Here is a 21,160-nt window from a genome sequence, read left to right as displayed (position 1 = left end):
GCCTGCTAGAGAGAGGCAGAGCAGGCGCAGGCCGGCTGAGAGCCTGTAGGATACAGTTACAGCAGGTCAATAGGGAGTGTGGTCACTCCAGAAGCAGGAGGGTCCACGAGGGCTAGATAAGGGTGTAAAAATAGTGCTTTTAGCCACTGCGTTTTCCACCGGCTCCCAGCAGACTCACCGTTTGTCTCTCGGCATGCGGATATAGCTTTTCTGAATCTGTTTTCCCTTCCTGTTTAGTTATCTCTCAATAGAAGATGCATTACAACAAATTATTAAAATAATTAAGTCTTTTGTGTGCTGGTTTTGTACTTTAAAAATATATTAATGTAAAATAGTTTTAGAAGTAGATTAGCATTGTGAAGTAAATAATTTGAATATAAGATGAAAATCGGGATGGCATTTAAAAAAAAAATTTCATAAAAGTAACTGGCATTTACATTTGTTTGTGGTTATGTGTGTATACACAGGAACATTTATGTGTGTGTGAAAGTACAGGATGTTAGAGCTTTAAGGTGGTAAAGTTTCTCCAGTTCTACTGGTGTGAATCCGTACTGATTTTTGAATCTCTTTTAGCTTCATTAATCTTCAATGAAATTGTGAAATTGTGGTTGTCTCGTAACAGAGAAAGGGAAATGAATCGCCCAGCTGGGTGACGGATGACAGTGAAATATTTCTCTGCGCTTTCTCCTGTCATACATCACGTGTATGTGTGTGTGTGTGTGTGTGTGTGTGTGTGATGAGATCAGTATGATGCTTACCATGTAAGGCCCGACTCCTTGCAGTCAGCTGTGGAACATTTCTGGAGGCTGTTCTGGACTCTTTGAATCGCTGAATTTCTGCACTGTTCGGATACTTGAATCATTTTATATTTCTATTATCTCATGTTTTACATCAAATTAAATTAAGTCAGTCAGAATATTTCAACAAAGTGAGTTATTTCAAAACATTTAGGTGAAAATCAATTTTATTGTTAATGCACTCCGCCAGGTTTGTTTGTAAAACACCTTTGAGCTTCTATAGGGTCGCAAACATATGTATTCATATCGATACGCACACCTTCAGGCCAGTTTTTCCCCTCAAATAAACCAGAATGATGAAATCCTTGGAGAAACATGCTGCATTTGAAATTCAAATGCCGCTAAATCAAGCCTGTGTATGTAATTTTCTTCAGCACTTTTATGTACATTATCTCGCTGTGCTTGCTTAACAGGACTTTTTAAAACCTGTTTAAACGTGTCCCCGTGGAAACGCTTAGGCAAACAGAAGCTATTGTTTCTCTTTCATCTAGAATGCGAAATTTCTTGACTTTTATTTCTGCCCTGCTGTAGATTATCGAAGCGATCCTGATGGGAGGCTTTTGAACAAATCTGCTTATGTGCGGTAATGCTTCCAGACAGGGTACGGATGTACCTGACTGCAGCCTATAGCACTGTTTGAACTCGGGGTTGCATCACATGTATCTGCAGATAGCAAAACTAATTTTTTGGCATGCTTTGTGGGATGTTAGAGTAGACCGGTGCATGTCTGTGTGATGTGTCAGACGGGTGTATTTGCACTTCATAGCTCCGCTCTCGTCTGCTCCCAGCCCCTGTTGCGTGGGCGAACGGCTGCATTCCCGTAGAGATCCGCATGCTTCCAGGCTGGAGTGCCCGCACGCGCTCCGTCATATTAAAGCTGACAGTCCATCTGCCGCGTGGCCGGCCACGCTGCCTGTGCTTGCCCCTGCGTGCGAGGCCTGCGTTTAATTCCACCTGTCCCGTTCTTCAGCCTTCAACCCCCAAAGGTTAAATCACGTGCTCGTCAACGTACAATAACAAGAAACCCTGCTGACACGGTTTAAAGCCGCCACCGGTGGTGTCTGTGACATGATAGCACTAACAGTGTGGCATTTAATAGCTAAAGCTATTATTAAGGAGTTAGATGTAAGTCTATATTTGTGTTTTGTGTTTATAAGCGTCTCTGCATGTGTAAATGTTTATCGGGTATGTATGTTTTAGCTGGTTGGAGGACTGGGTAATTAGCAGGGTATGAGTAACCAGTCGTGTGAGCTGTCAGGAAGGAGTGAGAGAAAGAGAGACAGAGAGATATAGGCATGGCATTTACCGTGCATGGGGCGGCCGTTCCTGCATAAGGAAGAATGGCACCTGTCTAATCAATCAGACCCCCACTATTCACAGATGGAATAGCAACACATGAGTGAGTCGCAGAGCATGGCCGCAACACAGACACACACACACACACACACACACACACACTTGGCTTAATTCAGCTCATTGTCCTGCGTGTTAATCCTTGTCCGCATGGATGCAGTACTTAGGCGTTTTGACAGTAGCGTGAAATGGGCTCAGGTAGATCCCTATAGATTCATTCTCTCCTCTAGAAGCGCCTGTTTCTCCCACTGATCTGAAGTGACACTTCATTTTAGCTGTTACTCTTGTTTTCATTGTTTGACCAACCTTTTATTTCTAAAAACCTTTTAGTTCGTATTGTTTTAATAATAATTATAATAATATGAATAATAGTAATAATAGTAATAATACATTTAATGAATGAGAATCATGGTTATTATTCTTATTATTAGAGTAGTAAAAGCTAAAAGGCAATTTTAATATATTAATTAAATTGAATCCAAGTAATTCAGTGTTAGTATAATATTTATCTATTTTCATTGTGGCTTTGTGGGGATGATCAGACTTTGTCATTTAGGCACCACCACATGATTTTGTTGATTAAATGTTTTATATTATTATTATTATTGTTTATTTTTATCTTTGTTCTGTCTTTTCTTATAAAATTATATAGGTTTCTTCTCATTTATTTTCTTTTATTTCTTTTGTTATTTCATACAGTTATGTAGCCCTAAATGGAATAAAGAAGTGAGTAAATGATTAATGTGATGTGCTGTAAAAATTTACAAATTAAAGGAAACATTTTGACTGTGCTCAACAATCCAGCAATCCTGCCCTAATTAATTTCCCTATATTTGCATAAACTATTTTACTGTACATACTCGGGCCACGATTGCATTGTTATTTGCATAGCTCTGTCACAAATGCTGTTCTGAAATATCAGCCGTACTTTAGCATTCCAGATGAAATAGATCTTTTGTTTTCTGGAAGTGTTTAGTGAATGACTGAGATAAATGTGTATGTTTGTATATGTCCGTGTGCACGTGCATGTTTTTTATGTGTTGTGTTGTTTACTTTGATTTAAACATTTAAGATGATCTTAAATAAAGAGATTTTATATGCTTGAAATGCATATAAATATGCTTAGAAAATGTATTTACTGCCGTGTTAATGTACTTTTTTACATGCAAACCTTCCTTTCTGATTTCTTTTCAGATGTTTAATATTGTGCCACTAAAGTCAAAGAGTTTATTGACTTTTGATGTAATTTTCATCCTCGTTTGCTACTAATGATGCATCCTGTTATATACAGCATGGCCTGTCTGCACATCTGACAGGAATGAAACAAAAAAAGAAATATTGCACAGTGCTTTAGAAAGCATCCCAGTAGTTAATGACAGATATTTAATGCCGCTAGCATTGGGAGTGCAGTAGTGTGTTTGTGTGTAAAGTCACGTTAAAAAGAGTTGAGAGAAACAGGAGTGTATCAGGACGTGTGGCGTGTGTGATGCTGGAGCTTATCGATTCCGCTGCTCACTCGCCCAGAACTAAAGCCAACACATTACGTGTGTGTGCGTTGCTTTTTTCCACTAAGCTCTGACTGGCTCACCAGCCTCACACACGCACAGCACATGCTGTTCTGCCCAGTGTTTGTGAGGTAAACACACACTCTGAAGTGTATCACTCCAGAATTAACTCTCAAATTAGCAATGATTGCGACAAAATGATTTGACAATAGCTAATGTTATTCAAACACACTAATGCTCCCTGAATTTTTATATGGATGTCATGCCCTCGAATTTGAGAAATTGATTAGGCCTCGAAATGCAAAAAATAGTAAAACTACAATGCAAAGTAACATTTTGAAACTTTATACTTTAAGCTGAAAGTTTAAGCTAAAAAAAAAATGTAAATGAACATTCAGCGAGAAATGCCTAAACTTAGTCGCAGATAGATAGAAGAGACGGATCGACAGAAACGAAAACAAGAGCCTGAGAAAGAGAAAGACGGGAAGACAGATCTTCATGGCTGCGTTCTCTCAGACAGCCGCTGAAGCACAGCATTAGTTGAGTGATTAGTTTCATCAGTCCGAGTGTGGGGACAGTTGGGGGTTGTGCGGCTCTAATGACATTGAACGTGTTTGCTGAGTTGGAACGGAGAAGGAGAATTAGGGGCCTCCTCTGTTAATTAGAGAGTGTGGCAGACTTACACACTCAGCCGCACTGCCTGTGGCTCGTACCACTTCACTTCCTTTGCTCTCCAGTGCTTTACTTTAATCGTACAAAATCCACAGTTTGGAATCTTCAAAAATTTGCATTTCGTCTTTGATGAGAGCTTGTTGTTTAAGCCGAGAACTTTAAGTGTGTGTTAAAGTGCGCAGTTGTTTTTCTTAGGTGCTTTTTGTGACCTCAATTAATTTCCATAAGTTTGTATAAAGATTTTGCTGTACAAACACGCAGCCGAGGGTTATTTACATCCAGTAAGTCTGCAACAGACACTCCTGAATCAGTCTTGTTTTCTTCTGAGGTGTCTTTGAATGTTTTCTATGTGATTTTTTTTTATGTGATTACCTGCAGCTGAGAGTTTGTTAAAAGCAAGATTTGATTAATAAGGACGTCTATCTTTGTCCTTGAAATGCCCGATGATTAGCAAATAAACTGGCGTACGTCAAAACATTCCTTGTTCGTTTATATGATCATTTCTCAACCAGCTCTGCCCCTTCTGATTCAGAGGGTCCCGTAAAGCCACGGGCTCTCCCGCCCTTATGTGTACAGGGGCCACGGGCGTGTGTTGATCTCCCCAATTCTTTCTTTTATCTGCCGACACCTTAGACTTGTTAAATCTGCGGCCGGTAGAATGATGAGTCTGTGCATTAAAAACTCCAAGGCCGGTTTCATTTAATGCCTGGCATGAACAAAAGAGTCTGTCTTTACCCTCTTCCGATCCTCAGCGGAGATGCACAGTTACAGCTGATCCATTGAAGAATGCCGGTCAGGAAAGAAGGAATATTTTCTCTCACAGAGTGCCGAGCTGCGTCACTGTCTGTCAGCAGTTAATGGCTCAATGGTTCTTTATCAGAATTCCTCAGTCCATCTCACTGACCCTCGTTTTTATTCCTTTTCTTGCTCTCCCTTTTGTTGTAGAATGAATTTATCAAAGGCCCAAGTTAATAGCGAAGATAAGTACGCCAAATGCGGCGCTTGGAGAACACAACAGCAATACGACATCGAGGCCAGTCACATGCGTGATGCTCTATATAACCAAAGGTAAGGAAAGGACCAAAAATGGTGTCATCAAAAGACAAAATCAGTTGTGGTGATTATTATTTTATTGTTTGTTTGTATGTTTGTTTGTGTTTTGCCTGCCCAGCTATTATTTATCCATGTTTGCTTCATTCAAGTCAGTGTCTTAGTCTAGTTCATCCAGTGTTTGTGCGTGTCGTCAACTTGCAGGATGTAATTGCTGCATGTTGTACCCATTGTGTGCTGTAAACCTGGTCCTAGGCTGTTCCCTGGGCTTATAAATGTGCAAAAGTGTAACTAGATCATTTACATGTGTTCTATATCTCAGTGTTTGTGTGTTGGTGGAGTGACGTTTATACATCTGTTTCTGCCTCAAGCGATAGATAGATAGATAGATAGATAGATAGATAGATAGATAGATAGATAGATAGATAGATAGATAGATAGATATGGAAAGTTTATGTTGAGTTTATGGGTATAGGTTAGAGAGGTTGCCGGTTGTCGCCCACTCCAGATGCAGAGGAATGTGTTAAATGCTTCAAGGATTCCGATTAGCATATAAATTTAGATGTATGAAGATCATTGCTCCGATCACGAGTCAGTGAGTTTTATCTAGATTTAGTGGGGGCTGATTTGCGTATAAAATACAGCCAGATGTGACCAGTTAAGAGTCTTCACCAGGCCCTTCTATCTCTCTCTCTTTCTCTCTCAGACCATCTTCTGTAAAATGTCTTTGTTTGACTGTTGTAATTTCAGGTCATTTATGGTTATTACTTTAGAGGTTACGGAAGGGTCAGAGAGAAAAGTGCCTTCACCTCTTTGATTTATTTTAAAATGTTACAATTTATTTTCTTGGATATATTAATTTTCAGTATCATTTGTATTTTTTATTTATTTATTATTGTTATTTTGGGGGGTTTTGCAAGAGAATGCAAATATGGAATGTAAGTTAACACTGTAAACAAGTGAATTCTTTCTGATGTGCTTAAAGGTACTGTATTAGAAATAGTATGAAAAGCATTGTATTAATGGTTTTTTGTTGCTTTGATCACTCAACTTCCTTGTTTTTGGAGCTTAGGTTAGGTGTGTGTCCTAGGGCAGGATTTTTTTTAGATTTACTCAAACCTTTTAAAAGAAGGTGACTGTGCGTTGATGGGGGCCCTCAAATGTATTACATGGATTAGATTTGGGACAGGTTAGTCTGGGTCAAACCAATTAGCCTCCATTCGCATGGAAGAAGTCTTCTCCACTCTAAGCCAATCAGGATCACGTTACTGGCCTAGTCGGAGCTTGTGGCTCTCGATAGACAGGCCCTGCCAGGCAATCCAGTGTCACGCCATGGGCCTGAAACAAAGCATGCTGGGAGCTGGAAGACATGGCTCTCACCCTGAACATCCACATTGGTCGCAGAACAGTTTGAGTTCTTGTGTTTATTTGTTTTGAAGGGCTAGATGTGCATCAGTGATGTAAATTCAGGGTTGAAGCTAATGCTAATGCTAACGGGCATGTCAAACACATTCACACACACACACACCAAACAGAGCAGGATGTTTCACTAGCAGCTGTATCTAAAGTTTTGAGGTTAGTCACACATAGATACACACACATGTACGCTTGCAAACACACAATCTTACGGCGATGGCCGTACATTCATGTGATACACAAACACACACGGTTTACAGTTCAATCAATTACGATTCACACAGATTTGTGGGAAAAGCATGTATTAATAGACTAGTGCAGGGGATCTTTGGGAACCAGGAGAACTTTGAATGCTCGTGGAAGTCTGCTTGGATAAATAAATCCCTTTACTGAAATAGGCGAACACCCACCTTCAACACTTCCTCGCACACACCTTCCTCTGATAAGTCTCATTTCAGAGCGGAGTGAGAGAGACAGAAGCCTGGTCCTGGGGTCAGGGGAAAAACCTCTCCATCTGCTGGTGAGCTGTTACCTAGATGCAAGCCATTTCCCAGATAAACGGAATTAACTGATTTAGCTCCTCGGCCTCTAGAGGCACTGTTTTATTTATATGATCAAATACTCAGAAAATGATTAATTTGTCATGGGAGCGGCTTGTTACTGTAAATTTAGTGGGTTGTGTAATAAACTAGATTGCCTTAAACGCAGATGGGAAATGAAGGGCTTTTGGGTGCAGTGCGGTGTGGAGATTGGATTGAATCGCAGGTTTATAACTGGGAGGATTATTAGAATGAGGTGTTTTAACTTAAAATCTTTCAGGAGTCTCAGGGCCGAATGTGATGGGCTGGGGCTACTTGTTGGAAGTAGATGGATGTTGATTTTATTGAAATTATGTTTTACAAATGGATAAAAGTCATATAAACTGGAAAAAAATAAATATTTTTGTATCTTAAACATCTTTTTTTTTTTATCTCAAGCATTTTTTTAATTTAGATTTTCTAATATGTGACCCTGGACCACAAAACCAGTAAATTTTTTGAAATTGAGATTTATACATCATCTGAAATAAGCTTTCCATTGATGTATGGTTTGTTAGGATAGGACAATATTTGGCCGAGATACAACTATTTGAAAATATGGAATCTGAGGGTGCAAAAAAATCTAAATATTGAGAAAATCGCCTTTAAAGTTGTCCAAATGAAGTTCTTAGCAATGAACATATTATACGTTTATATATTATATAGAATAATAGAATATAGAATAAGTTTTGATATATTTACAGTAGGAAATTTACTAAATATATTCATGGAACATTTTTGGCATAAAAGAAAAATCAGTCATTTTGACCCATACAATGTATTTTTGGCTATTGCTACAAATATACCCCAGCGACTTAAGACTGGTTTTGTGCTCCAGGGTCACATATTATTATATATATAACAAAATATTCATATCAGTGTTATTATAGTATAATTAAGATACTGTTACAGTTTTATTTATTTTTTATCTTTTTTAGTTAAAGTTTCAGTAATTTTGATGTGTTTTGTCTTTTTTGTTTGTTTTTGTTATATACTTCAGTTTTAGTTTTAGTTATTTTAGTGCATAAAATTAAATTAAATTAAAATGAGAAATGTTGCTTTGGCAATAAACTAAATTAAATATATATATATATATATATATATATATAAAAAATTTTCATTTCATTTTAGTTTATTTCAAGTAAAGATTTTTTTCATGGTTTTAATTTTTGTTTCAGATTTAGTTTTAGTTATTTATAATATTCCTCAGATTCATATTCCTGATTATACATTACATTATTTATGATATTCTTGAATTTTATTTATTTTTTAAATGTTCATGTTAGCAGTACTTAATCTAAATATAATGCATTTATCATTGCTCCTATTATATTTTAAATGTTTATTCATTCAGATCTATTAATATATGTGTTAATATATTACATATATTACATATATTTTATATGTATTATTTTGGGGATTATTATTTATTTTATTATATTTTGTGTGTGTGTGTGTGTTTATATATAGTCAAATAGTAAATTACTATTGTCTCAGACAACTATAATGAAAGAAACAGCATAGCTGTGGTAGTTCTGTCATTGAAGGTAGAATGATGTTACCATCTTTGCCATCAAAGCATCAAAGATGCTGAAAAATTATTTGACTATTTGTGCCTCTTCTTTCACGCTAATGAAAGTGTCCCTGCAGACATGGACGGTGTTTCGTTCGGGGTTGGGGACAGGCTCTGTGCAGAGAGAGAGAGACAGTGGCAGAACGGGTATTACAGAGGTAAACCCGATTATGGGCGGAATGTGAATTAGATTTTGTAACAGATGGTGGTGTTGAAAATTTAAGATGCTTTGCGGCAGGGGAAGGCAACAGCAGCTCAGCGCGTCTCCATGCGAGGGAGGGTGATAGACAGCTATAACTCAGGACAATCCTGCCTTGACAGCCAATTTCAAGAATCTGATCTGGTTAAAGACATGGCTTTCACCGGTTCACTCACCAAAAAACAACCACCATTTCTCTCTCTCCCTCCCTCCCTCTTTTTCCCGCTCTCAGCACCTCTTTTACACGCTTGTCATATTTCCTGGAACAAAATCCTCTTTAACCATCTGTTTAATAGAATGTGTTTTTAATCTCCATTTTTTTTTTACTCCCATTATTTTTTATTATATTTACGTGCAATTTCATTTCTTTGAGACTGCGGCTCATCCTCGCTTATCTGCTCTCATGTCCTGTTGGGGTTGAATAGATGGGTGCTGCGCTCCAACAGCGGTAAAGCAGTGATTTTAGGCATATTGCTTATTGAAAAATGCCAAAGCTTATTTGCTCTGCCTTGTTCTTTAGAGCCTGTCACTGCCGAAGAAGCAGACGTTCGCTCCTACCCACAATAACGTCAGATAATGAAATAATCAACGTCAAACTTCACAAATCCCTGTTTTTGTATTTAAACTCTAGTTTGACCTCTTACATTGACAGCGATTCGGCTAGACTGACAGTTTTTGCTGAATTTCGTACATATAGATCTTATTTATTTTTTACATTTATATGCATGTAAGTGTATTTGTGTGTGTGTGTGTGTGTGTGTGTGTGTCTATATGCTGTTCGTGCTGTTGAGAGGGACATCTTACCTGATAAAGCAGAACACTTATCTGCCCGCACAGGAAAATGACCTAAATCATCAAGATTTTCATCTACGAGTTTGCCAGGGTCTGTCACACACACACACACACACACACACACACACACACACACACACATGACTCTTATCGGGTTTGGACATCTTAACCCTGTACTGTTGTCAGTGAACAAGAGAGAACCACATATATATATATTTTTTTAAAAAATTTTTTATAATTTTTTTATATATATGTATATATATATATATATATATATATATATTATATATATATATATATGTATATGTATATATGTAGCCAACAAATTATTTAAAGTTTTTAATTTGTTTCGCCCCCCACACATATTATTTTGCAGAGACTTTTTTTTTATAAACCAGATCTAAATATACATTCTTATCTCTCTGCATTTACAATATTATATTAGGAGCTTTGCGAAGGGCTACTGGTTGTCCTGTAGTATTTATTACACAGCAGAGCGTTAGCTCCTCATCTCCACTGGCCTGCCGCTGGCATTTTTACGGCAGCTCGCTCCATTGTACAAATGTGTTTTTGCCATTATCACATTGATTGTATGTAATCAGAGGTGTTATTTTGCAGGCATCCATCGACAATGAAGTGAATTACTACTTTCCAACCCAGTAATGTTATAACAATTGATCTGCCCATACAGCCGGAAAAGGCAACCTGTTTCGCATATCTGTATTTCTCATGCGGGAACAAGTGTAATCAGTATCCCGCCAGTACAAAGGCAGTTCAGTTCCTGTTTAATAAGGTTTAATTGAATATCTTACAGCTTTCTATAAGGCAAATGCACCTTTATCTCACTCTAAGAGTGAAAAAAATGTTTAGGAATGCATTTTAAAATATTTTGTATAAGTAGTTATTTAAAAGAATGGAATACTTTGGGGTACAAAAACAGAAAAAAAATGCTTTTATTTTTTCTAATTATTATTTTTAGTATATATAATCAGAATTATATATAGAATTTTCTGAATTTTTATTTGGTATGTCACAATTTTACGTTTTTACTTTATTACAGTAGACTTCTTTTGCATTTTGTTTTCAAGGGTTAGTTCACCCAAAATTGAAAATTCTGTCATTAATTACTCACCCTCATGTCGTTTCAAACCCGTAAGACCTTCGTTCATCTTCGGAACACAAATTACGATATTTTTGATGGAATCTGAGAGCTCTCTGACCCGGATCTGTTTCCTACGTTGTTGTGATTTGATCTGAACAGAAACAGCGTATCCGCGTGATGCGGAGGAGACGAATTGTTGAATAAAGTCTTTTTTTTTTCTTTTGTGCACAAAAAGTATTCTCGTAGCTTCGTATAATTACGGTTGAACCCCTGATGTCACATGGATTATTTTACAGATCTCCTTGCTACGTTTCTGGACTTGGGAACATTTCAGTTGCGTTGCTGTCTATGCAGGGTCAGAGAGCTCTCAGATTCCATCAAAAATATCTTAATTTGTGTTCTGAAGATGAACGAAGGTCTTACAGGTTTGAAACGACATGAGGGGGAGTAATTAATGACAGAATTTTCAATTTTGGGTGAACTAACCCTTTAACTTTTTTCTTTATAGAAAATCCTAAAACATCTAGGTTTAAATGAAAAAATGTAATAAATAAAAATTTACAAATGTAGTCCCAGACTTTTTTGAATATATGATCATTTTATTTTAATTATCTTTTTTTTATTTTTTATAATCATGTTTTTTTCTTTTTCCAAAACATTTTTCCCACACATCCAGTGCTATATGCATCTAAACAGTCAATAGCTCTCATGGGCAGTTGTGTTTCAGCATTTAGCAGACTGTGCTCCCTCCAGCTATCAGTGATCACACAGACTTACTGCTTCCGGCAAAGAGAGAGAGAGAGAGAGAGAGAGAGACTCTCAGTGGCTGCACCTTAATGCAATGATTATATGTTTGCCTCTATAGTTGTCAGAGCACTGGATCAAACAGCCTAATGACACCTTGTCATTGCCAAGTGGCTGTGTTTTCCAAAATTGTTTTCCTGCTGATTTGTGACACCTTGCCTGAGCACATAAAATAAGAGAGAGTCGACTGCTAGAGGAAAACAATAATCTCTTTGGTTGCAGATCCACTCTGAATTGTAACTTTCAACAAATAAACGGCTTAAATATTTGTCTGGATAAGATCAGGAATACACTTCTGTCCTTTGTACGGTGACTGCACATCTGAGACATTTTGTGCTACTCTCTCGAAAATGACTGGATGTGACTTTTCTTTTAAGTTTTTCTCATTACTAAAACAGAATGATTATTGGTCATGATTAGAGAAAGTTATGTCGTTGGTAATGACGATAGAAACCAGGGCTGAACAACTATTCTGCTGGCCTGGTTTGGCCAGTTGTTCAAAATGTATTGAATTTCTTTTGTAGCAATATATTTTTAAATCTTCCATGTCAGAAACATTCTTAATTTTTTATGTAATTTTTATTATATTTATTTTCATTATTTACATATGTATATGTATTTTAATTTGCAATAATAGATAGTAGCTATAATGCAACTGCATAAGAGCTATACATTTCTGAAAAATTATGGAATATTTTTCTTAATGATTTCAACCCAGTTTTACTGATGCTTCCCAGACTGTCTATAAATCATTCTAGCCATTTTTAACAACCTCATTTGTGTTAGCCAGCTTTTATGAATTAGCAGAATTCACAGCAACACAATTCAGTTAAAAAAAGGAAAAGACAAATGTTGTTTGTTTGTTTAAAAGATCCCAATAAGTTTTTAACTAGAACCTTATCATAATGACAGCGTTTGGTATAATTTACAAGAAATTTGCAAACTCCGGCACTATTTATAATATTGAATCACAATAATGTCCCTAACAATAAAGAACAACTGATTATGTCTTGAGCTTTTTTTTTTGTCTTGTCTCTCGGCTGACTATCGCCTGCCTTTTTTCTACCCTTCCACTTGACGATTATTATTTCCATTCATAAGCTTAAACTAAATTCCACTGCTTTTCAGCATAAGAACTCCTTTTGTTAATGGCACACTGTGGGATTGAAGCTCGGCGCCAGGCAGTGGTGAAAACAGATAAAATCATTACCTCTCAAATAGTCTCTTCTCTGTCGGAAAGGGCTTTCTTTTCTTCTAAAATATAGGCTTTAGAATTCCATTTCTCTTAGAGCTAATGTGAATTTTACTGCCTCTAATTTTGGATTCAAGTGCGGCCTAGAATAAAAATCCCCCATCTGACAATTGAATTTATAGAGAGTTGTGAATATTGCAGGTTTGGATTAATAGAGTCATAGAATTTCAAAGAGCAGGAGAAAGAGCAAGAGAAAGAGAGCGCTAATAACTTTCAGTCAAAGTTATAGAGCAGGGTGTCTCCTGTTGAGAGCCTTAAGAGTGGCGCTGTAAAGCACGAGGGGCTCTTACAATGCTGGCCCTTTCCTCTTTTGTTACCCGTCATTTTGACTTCACACTCTCTGTGTCACTCGGGACAGGAGGCGGGTTTCTTAGCTGCCCCACAAAAACCAGTTTGTCTTCGTTACCCAAAATAGAATGAGAGAATATGTTGCGAGTGTAAACAGTCAGTGCTTGTGTTTTCACTGATTTTAACCGGCTTTACACTGTGTATAAATACACAACATGCATCCTTGACATTACTGGAATGTTCTAGAATACCTTTGTGGCCCTCCGCACACCCCAGGACACCTGTCTTTGAGTACGAGTATGAGTGTGTGCGTGCGTGTCGGTGGTGCATCAGTAGAAGTGTAATAGGAGCTTTTTCATAATCGATTGCCTCTCACTGCAATACAAGGAAACAGGTGCCTTGACTCAGCACATTTTGAGCTTTTACACCAATAGCTATACGTTCACCTATTCTTAAGACTTCAGTAGTGCAACTTTTTCGTCTTTTATTTTATCTTTTTCATTGAGTTACCCCAGACCCTGATACAACAAATGACAGAGTTAATCATTTTAATACTATAAAAAAATATATTATTATTATTATACTTTAATTATCCAGTAATTCAGTGTATTTAAAATTGGTTCATATTACTAAAATTTAACTGGGCCAGTTCTCATTTGTTCTTGACCTGCCAATATTTTCACTGGCCTCAAGGCAATATATATATACTGTGTGTATATATATATATATATACACAGTGGGTACGGAAAGTATTCAGACCCCCTTAAATTTTTCACTCTTTGTTATATTGCAGCCATTTGCTAAAATCATTTAAGTTAATTTTTTTTCCTCATTAATGTACACACAGCACCCCATATTGACAGAAAAACACAGAATTGTTGACATTTTTGCAGATTTATTAAAAAAGAAAAAACTGAAATATCACATGGTCCTAAATATTCAGACCCTTTGCTCAGTATTTAGTAGAAGCACCCTTTTGATCGAATACAGCCATGAGTCTTTTTGGGAAAGATGCAACAAGTTATTCACACCTGGATTTGGGGATCCTCTGCCATCTTTTCTTTATCTATATATATATATATATATATATATATATATATATATATATATATACGTAAAAAAAAATTTTTAAATACATATTTAAATCTTATTTAAATATAATCAAATTTTTAGTGTTTTACTTGATTTATTTTACTTTTATATACTTCATTATTAGCCAGCTAGATCTTGGCCATGCTTAAAATAGGTTCATAGTGCTAAAATGTTTTCTCATGTGTTACATTCCTAGAATCCCCCAAAAAAATTTAATATATGCTGTTTGATCTGTTTCTGTAAAATTCCTTTGAATATTAAGGTGGTCTGGTTTCTTTAAAGATCTCCCTCATTCACTCTCACACTCTCTTTTGCTCTCTTGCTTTATGGGCCTCTGAAGAAGTCATCTTTTACAAGCCGACCTGATTTTAGAGCCCTCATTTAGAAGCGGGCTTCCTTAATTAAAAAGACCTTTGTGTGGTCTTCCAGACTGCCTCTTTTATTTGTCCCCCTCCATCTCCATGTTAAAATGGTCCTGATGTGTTGTCTGTATAAATCCTCTGTGATTTTCTTTCTGTCTCTATTACGACTTTGTTCCTCCGCCATCATCTCGCTTTTCACACACCTTACCACTAATGCAGTTAAGGGAAAATAGAGAGCACGTTTGAGCGTGACCTCACACTCAGTCTATTTGAAATCACAACCCCCAAAACCTTTGAGGATTTTAGAGAAACAAACAGTCCCTGAACGATCACATTTTGCTAAATGTAGATACTGAAGTTCAGCTAATTGACACGGTTTGGTGAAGTGCCGCTCTCCACCCCACTACGCCCTGCAGGACCCAGCTCAGGGTCTTCTGGATTGTTGACAGGGGAAATGGTTAATCCACTCTTGCAGGCCTTGAAGCCTCCTGTAAGACAGAGCAGAGATATCTATTAATTACAGTGCTCATTAATAGGCCTCTCTCCCAGGGCTGTGTGGGTGGAGGGGTGGTTCATCTAAATGGGTTGGCGGTATCGAGCGATATGGGCTGGGTGGGAGGGGTGGTCGGCCTGCTCTTTTGTTTGGCTTTGAAGAGTCTCTGCTTTTGACTATGTGGGTGTCTGTTTGTGTTACTGGATTGATACTGGATGTTTGTGTCTGTCTAGCTGATTTTTTGTTTTCTGTCAGTCGATGCATGTGTGTGTGTGTGTGTGTGTGTGTGGTGACTGGCCACGGGCGAGGATGATGGAACTGCTTTGTGCCTCCGCACTGATTAGAGTCATGTAGAACAAGTTGATATTGACTGGAAAGTGAGTGATGGCGCTGAGCTCTCCGTACTGTCCCTCTCTCTTCAGCCCTGCAGACGCTCATCTGTCATGGTGCATTTGATCACCGGATTCCACCTCTTGATCCATAATCACAAGAAAAGGCCTTTAGCACTTTTTGGTGGAGATAGACATTTTTGGTCCATGAGAAATGACAGGATTTGACTCATGCTTTGTAACTCGACAGTAAATAACTTCAGATAATTATTTGCTCTGTCAAATGAATCTGAATGGTCCGAGTTCAAATTTATATTGAAGAAAAAAAGAATAAATATGTATATATCTTTTGCATATATATATATATATATATATATATATATATATGAAATGCAAAAAATATTTGTGCATATATGCAAAAGATAATTATGTACATTATAATCAATTAGAACCTGACTCCACTAAGATTCGTTAAATTGGGCAAATAATGACAAATGCAGATACTGAAGTGCAGCTAATTGACACGGTTTGGTGAAGTGCCGCTCTCCACCCCACTACGCCCTGCAGGACCCAGCTCAGGGTCTTCTGGATTGTTGACAGGGGAAACGGTTAATCCATTATATTGAAGAAAAAAATAATAAATATGTATATATCTTTTGCATATATATATATATATGAAATGCAAAAAATATTTGTGCATATATGCAAAAGATAATTATGTACATTATAATCAATTTGAACCTGACTCCACTAAGATTCGTTAAATTGGGCAAATAATGGCATATATATAATAATGACAAATGCATAAAAACGCATGCATATAAAATGATAACTGTCAGAAATGATTTATATATTTAAAACTATTAGGACATGTCTGAGTAGGTTGTGGCACATTTCTTTAGAACTCAATTGGCTGCAAGCTATGCTAGAGTAGCGATGTTAGCTCTCCTCTTTACAGCCTTGTAGATATACCATTCAGATACTTTAGTGAGACCCAAGGGACCGTGGCACACTGGCTCTCATATGCCTCTCCTCTTATGTTTCCTCTCAGAGAAGTCATTAACATGCTAAAAAACTAGAATTCTGAATTCACAATCAGGGGCTTTTTTTAGCTGCTGAATCCTCTGTTCTCTCAGGCTAAGGCGCAGGTGGACCCATTTGCAAAATGGAGAGTTGCTGGTGGAGCTGGGTTGTATGTTTCTTTTTCTTTTGTTTTTCTCAATGGCTTGGTATTGGTGACACATTTTAAGCCTCCCCTGCTGAAAAGACCATTTTAGACTAGCCTGAATTGACCAGAATAAGAATATATAAGTTCTCAGGCAGTCATTTTCTTGGTTTCCACACTACTGTCGGTCATGTTCACTAACACTTCTGTGTTTGTCTCGTTATGTTTTGTCCATGTAGGCTGCTCTGCAGAATGTCCAGCAAGGACCGCCACATTGAGTCGAGTTGCCCCTCCTACATAAAGACGGAACCTTCCAGCCCTGCCTCACTGACGGACAGCGTAAATCACCACAGCCCCGGCGGCTCCTCAGACGCCAGCGGTAGCTACAGCTCTACCATGAACGGCCATCAGAACGGTCTGGACTCACCCACTCTTTACGGCCCAACCGGTGCTCTGGTTCCCAGCGGAGCCGGAGCCAAGCGTTACGAGGACTGCTCCAGCACTATCACGGAGGACTCGCAGATTAAATGCGAGTACATGCTGAACTCCATGCCCAAGCGCCTGTGTCTGGTGTGTGGGGACATCGCCTCCGGCTACCATTACGGCGTCGCCTCCTGCGAGGCCTGCAAGGCCTTTTTCAAGAGGACCATTCAAGGTTGGCTTTTACCCTCCCTCAGCTAGAACTTCAGCTAAGTTCAGGTAGCAGGCCAAGGGGTCAGAGAGTGAAATACCTAGAATCAGCACAAAGCAATTCCACACATCCAACATCCTCTGGTTTTACTCCACCTAAGCAGCTTTCTGTCCAGTAGACGTGTAAAGCCAGAGGGTGGTAATGCTCTGGCTTATTATGGAATTTGCTGCAAAGAAATAAGCATTTCCTGTTTTATTCCTTCAGATTAACAAGCTTGATCAGTTATTTCAAACAAGAGCTTAGAGGTAATTGAATATACTGGGAATATACTTTTTTTAATAGTGGCAGTGAAGCTCTGAGGAACAAAGTAGGTGCTGAATAAATGGGTCAAATATTATGCTCGGCCTGAACACATTCCAGAAGATGGGAATTTGACATATCGGTATGTTTCATCCCATTAGCCAATAAAACTCTTGGTGATTTCCAAAAACATCCCATCCAGCTGGACATTTATTGACTTCCAGACTGGCTGGTTTTTGAGGGAAGGAGCAGGGTTGGGGAGTTAAGGGATGCAGAGGCGTCAGGACCACGGTTCAGCTGGGGGCATTGGGACAGGCGGAGGCACGGGCGCCATGGCCACTCAAATCACTGGCAGCTGGCATTCCGGTGGCACTCCTCCAATGCCACCTGACAACCTGCATCTATCACCTCCCAATTGAGCCACTCGTAGCCAGGCGGTGTGCAAAATATGGGAGGGGAACACCAAGAATGCAACCTTAAAAAGCCCAGAACATTCCCAAATCCATTCCCTACTTCATAGCCATAGCATAAGGTCAGCCCAAGGTCATGTTGTTTCCATGTTCTGGTAATGAGCTTCATTGGCATTTGACTGCGACTGATGAATGATGGAAGTGTAGCATTTAGTATGAAGACAGGCAGTGGAAGGAAGCGCTAGGCACATTTTATATCTTGTTTGAAACCTCTCGGCAGCCGCTTGAGTGATAGACAATGGACATTGCACTAATCGACTGCCACCTAACTCAAATCACATCACTCTATCCTGTCAGCGAACACACACACATACAGCCTCCTTTCCACTGTGTTGATAACCTGGACACAGCGCTCAAGCCATTGGCATTCAACTACTGGTAGGAAAGCACCTATATTAGACTGGCAAGGATTTTTCCCCCCTCGAAACATTCCCAGCTGGTTAAGACCACTCAACCGGCCTCAGCCCTCATGAGAATCACCTCGCATCTTCACATTCCACATTCATTCCTCCCAATCCAAAGACCCTAATGAATTCTGGAGATTACCTGACTAATGAATATTGGAGCTCAGTTTAATGGACATGCATACTTTAAATACTGTTTCCTGTTGAATTAGCAGTCTTGAGCATTTAGCCCCCCTGCTCGCGCTGCTAATCTGCTTTTTAATGAGGAAACATCAGTTCACAGAAGAGAAGTCAATACAAATCAGTGTTTACAAAGTCTGATTAACTCCGAAATATTTCATCAGTGTGGAGGTCCCAGACGGGCCCTATGTTAATTGCATGAGTGCGTGTGTGAGAGAGTCTGTTTCAGCCCAAGAAGTGTGAGTGCACGTATTTGTGTTCTAATAGTTATTCTATTGCACAAATTCTCTCCATACATTGATAGTTACAACACTGCCATAAGCCGTTCCAAACCCTAAATTTGTTAAATTAAATTACTATATCTGGCAAGTAATTCTTATAATACAGCCAAAAAAACTATTTAAATGATTTTATTGTGTGCCAGATTATTCATCAGGCTTCTATTTGCGTGCTGTTGCAATAACAAGCATATATCATTGCGTTTTCCCCTCTCATAGCATCATAATGCTCAAATAACACACTGTAATAGTCTCCTCTATGCCAGGAATCATAGTAGCAAACTTGTGGCTCTCTATGTGTGTTGATGTGGGGGATTGGTAGGATGAGGAGCCGTGTTAGTGGTCACCAGGCGATTGGAAGTTCACACAGAGGTGAATTGTGACCTGCAGGTCTTTGTTTAGGTTTAGTAAAGTCTGGCCTGCCTGTCTGCCTGCCTATGCAGCTTCACACAGCTCTGTGACACATGACCTCTGAGGAGAGCCAGTGGCGCTTTCCTGCGTGACCTTTTGCACTCTCAGTCACACAACACATATGTAGACTTGATGGGAAGTGATTGCTGTATTTCAGTCTCTTTTATTATTTTTTTTAACTGACAAATTGAGGTTGGGCTTGCACTTACAGTATTGTATTTGTTGAGAGTACATCAATTAATTTCTAAAGTTTGAGGTCAGTAAGATTTTTTTATTTTTATTATTCAGCAACAGTGCATTAAATTGATTAACAGTGACAGTAAAGCCATTTATAATGGTACAAAAGATTTAAATTTAAAATTAATGTTGTTGTTTTGAACTTTTAATTCATGAATTAAATCATGAAAAAATATATCACATTTCCCACAAAAATATTGCACAGTGATGGATGATAATATTTAATAATAAGAAGAATAACAATAAACATTTCTTCAGCACCAAATCATCATATTAGAATGATTTGTGACACTGAAAATTCAGCTTTGCCATCACAAGAATAATTTATATTTTACATACAAACATATTAAAATAGAATCTTTTAAACTGTGAGAATATTTAACAATATACTGTATACTGTACATTATATAACTTGTTTGTTTGTTACCAACCTCAAACTTATATGTGTAAATATAAGATATTATATTATATTTTATGCTATTTCTTGCTGGATTGCTATAGGAATAAGGTTTTGTTGGCAGTCATTAAACACTCTCTGTTCCTTCTCTCTACATGCCTCGCCACAGGAAACATTGAGTACAGCTGCCCCGCCACCAATGAATGTGAGATCACCAAACGTAGAAGGAAGTCCTGCCAAGCCTGCCGCTTCATGAAGTGTCTTAACGTCGGCATGATGCGAGAAGGTGAGAGTAATAAGAAAATGCTTGGGGAGGGGAGGAAATGAACATTTTATGCATTGTCCAACTGTATTTCTCACTCTATCTACCATTCTGAGGAAATGCACAGGTTTCCATAATGGGAAAAAAAAAAGTAGAACAGGTCTAGAATGAAGTCAAGGTTGAAACTGAAGGGCCGCTTGGCCTCGTGCCCCGAAGGCCACTCACGGTCAGCCAAACACCATCTTTTGTCTTGGCCTCCAGGCCCAGTTCTAACTAACAAGACTGGTTATTATTTAGAGAGCCGGCCTGTGAGGCATTTTCTCAGAGGTCTGCCAAATGGACAAGCAGTTATTTTCAAACCACCGCTCTCGTGTGGAAACACAGGCTCTGCCTCTCCAGGCTTTCCCGCCTTTGATGTTAAAAGTTTACAGAGGAGCTGCCTGAACTAGCCTTTAACCTTCACACAGGAAAAAAGTCCTTTCTGATATCTTCAGCGGCAGAAATGCGGCACGGCAGCTCGTTTCCTCGCTTCTCATTCAGGTGGACAGGAAGTGTTTTGTCTGCCTCTGAAAGAATCGCCATCATAGACGGGAGAGGAAAGACTTGAGGGAGAATGAGAGGTAGGCTATGCTTCTGTCACTCACAGAACTGGACCTCTTAGAGACGCAGGTGACGGCACTTATAGGCTCACAGTTGTGTGTGTACACAAACGCTATGCCCCTTTAAGTCAAGATCAGGTAGACTGCACCTTATTCACCGAGACACGAG

At 38.5% G+C, this 21,160-nt stretch overlaps 1 protein-coding gene across 8 annotated transcripts in view; it reads left to right on the top strand.

The window, feature by feature from the left end:
• Positions 1-21,160, top strand: part of LOC107590918 (estrogen-related receptor gamma-like) — a 176,380-nt gene that overhangs the window by 96,809 nt on the left and 58,411 nt on the right. For 6 of the 8 annotated variants that reach the window (XM_016279878.1, XM_016279876.1, XM_016279875.1 and 3 more), the window contains 3 exons: positions 5,273-5,395; positions 17,062-17,477; positions 20,300-20,416. In XM_016279878.1, coding sequence (XP_016135364.1) covers positions 5,274-5,395; positions 17,062-17,477; positions 20,300-20,416 — 655 coding nt within the window. In that variant the 5' untranslated portion in view covers position 5,273. The remainder of the gene's footprint in view (positions 1-5,272; positions 5,396-17,061; positions 17,478-20,299; positions 20,417-21,160) is intronic. The other 2 variants (XM_016279880.1, XM_016279881.1) reach the window with 1 other exon arrangement.

This window comes from Sinocyclocheilus grahami, unplaced genomic scaffold, assembly GCF_001515645.1.
Source record: "Sinocyclocheilus grahami isolate Dianchi unplaced genomic scaffold, SAMN03320097.WGS_v1.1 scaffold134.1, whole genome shotgun sequence".
In the NCBI taxonomy this organism is placed as follows: Eukaryota; Metazoa; Chordata; class Actinopteri; order Cypriniformes; family Cyprinidae; genus Sinocyclocheilus; species Sinocyclocheilus grahami.
Note: the sequence above shows the minus strand (reverse complement) of the source record. Positions and strands in the feature narration are given on the sequence as shown.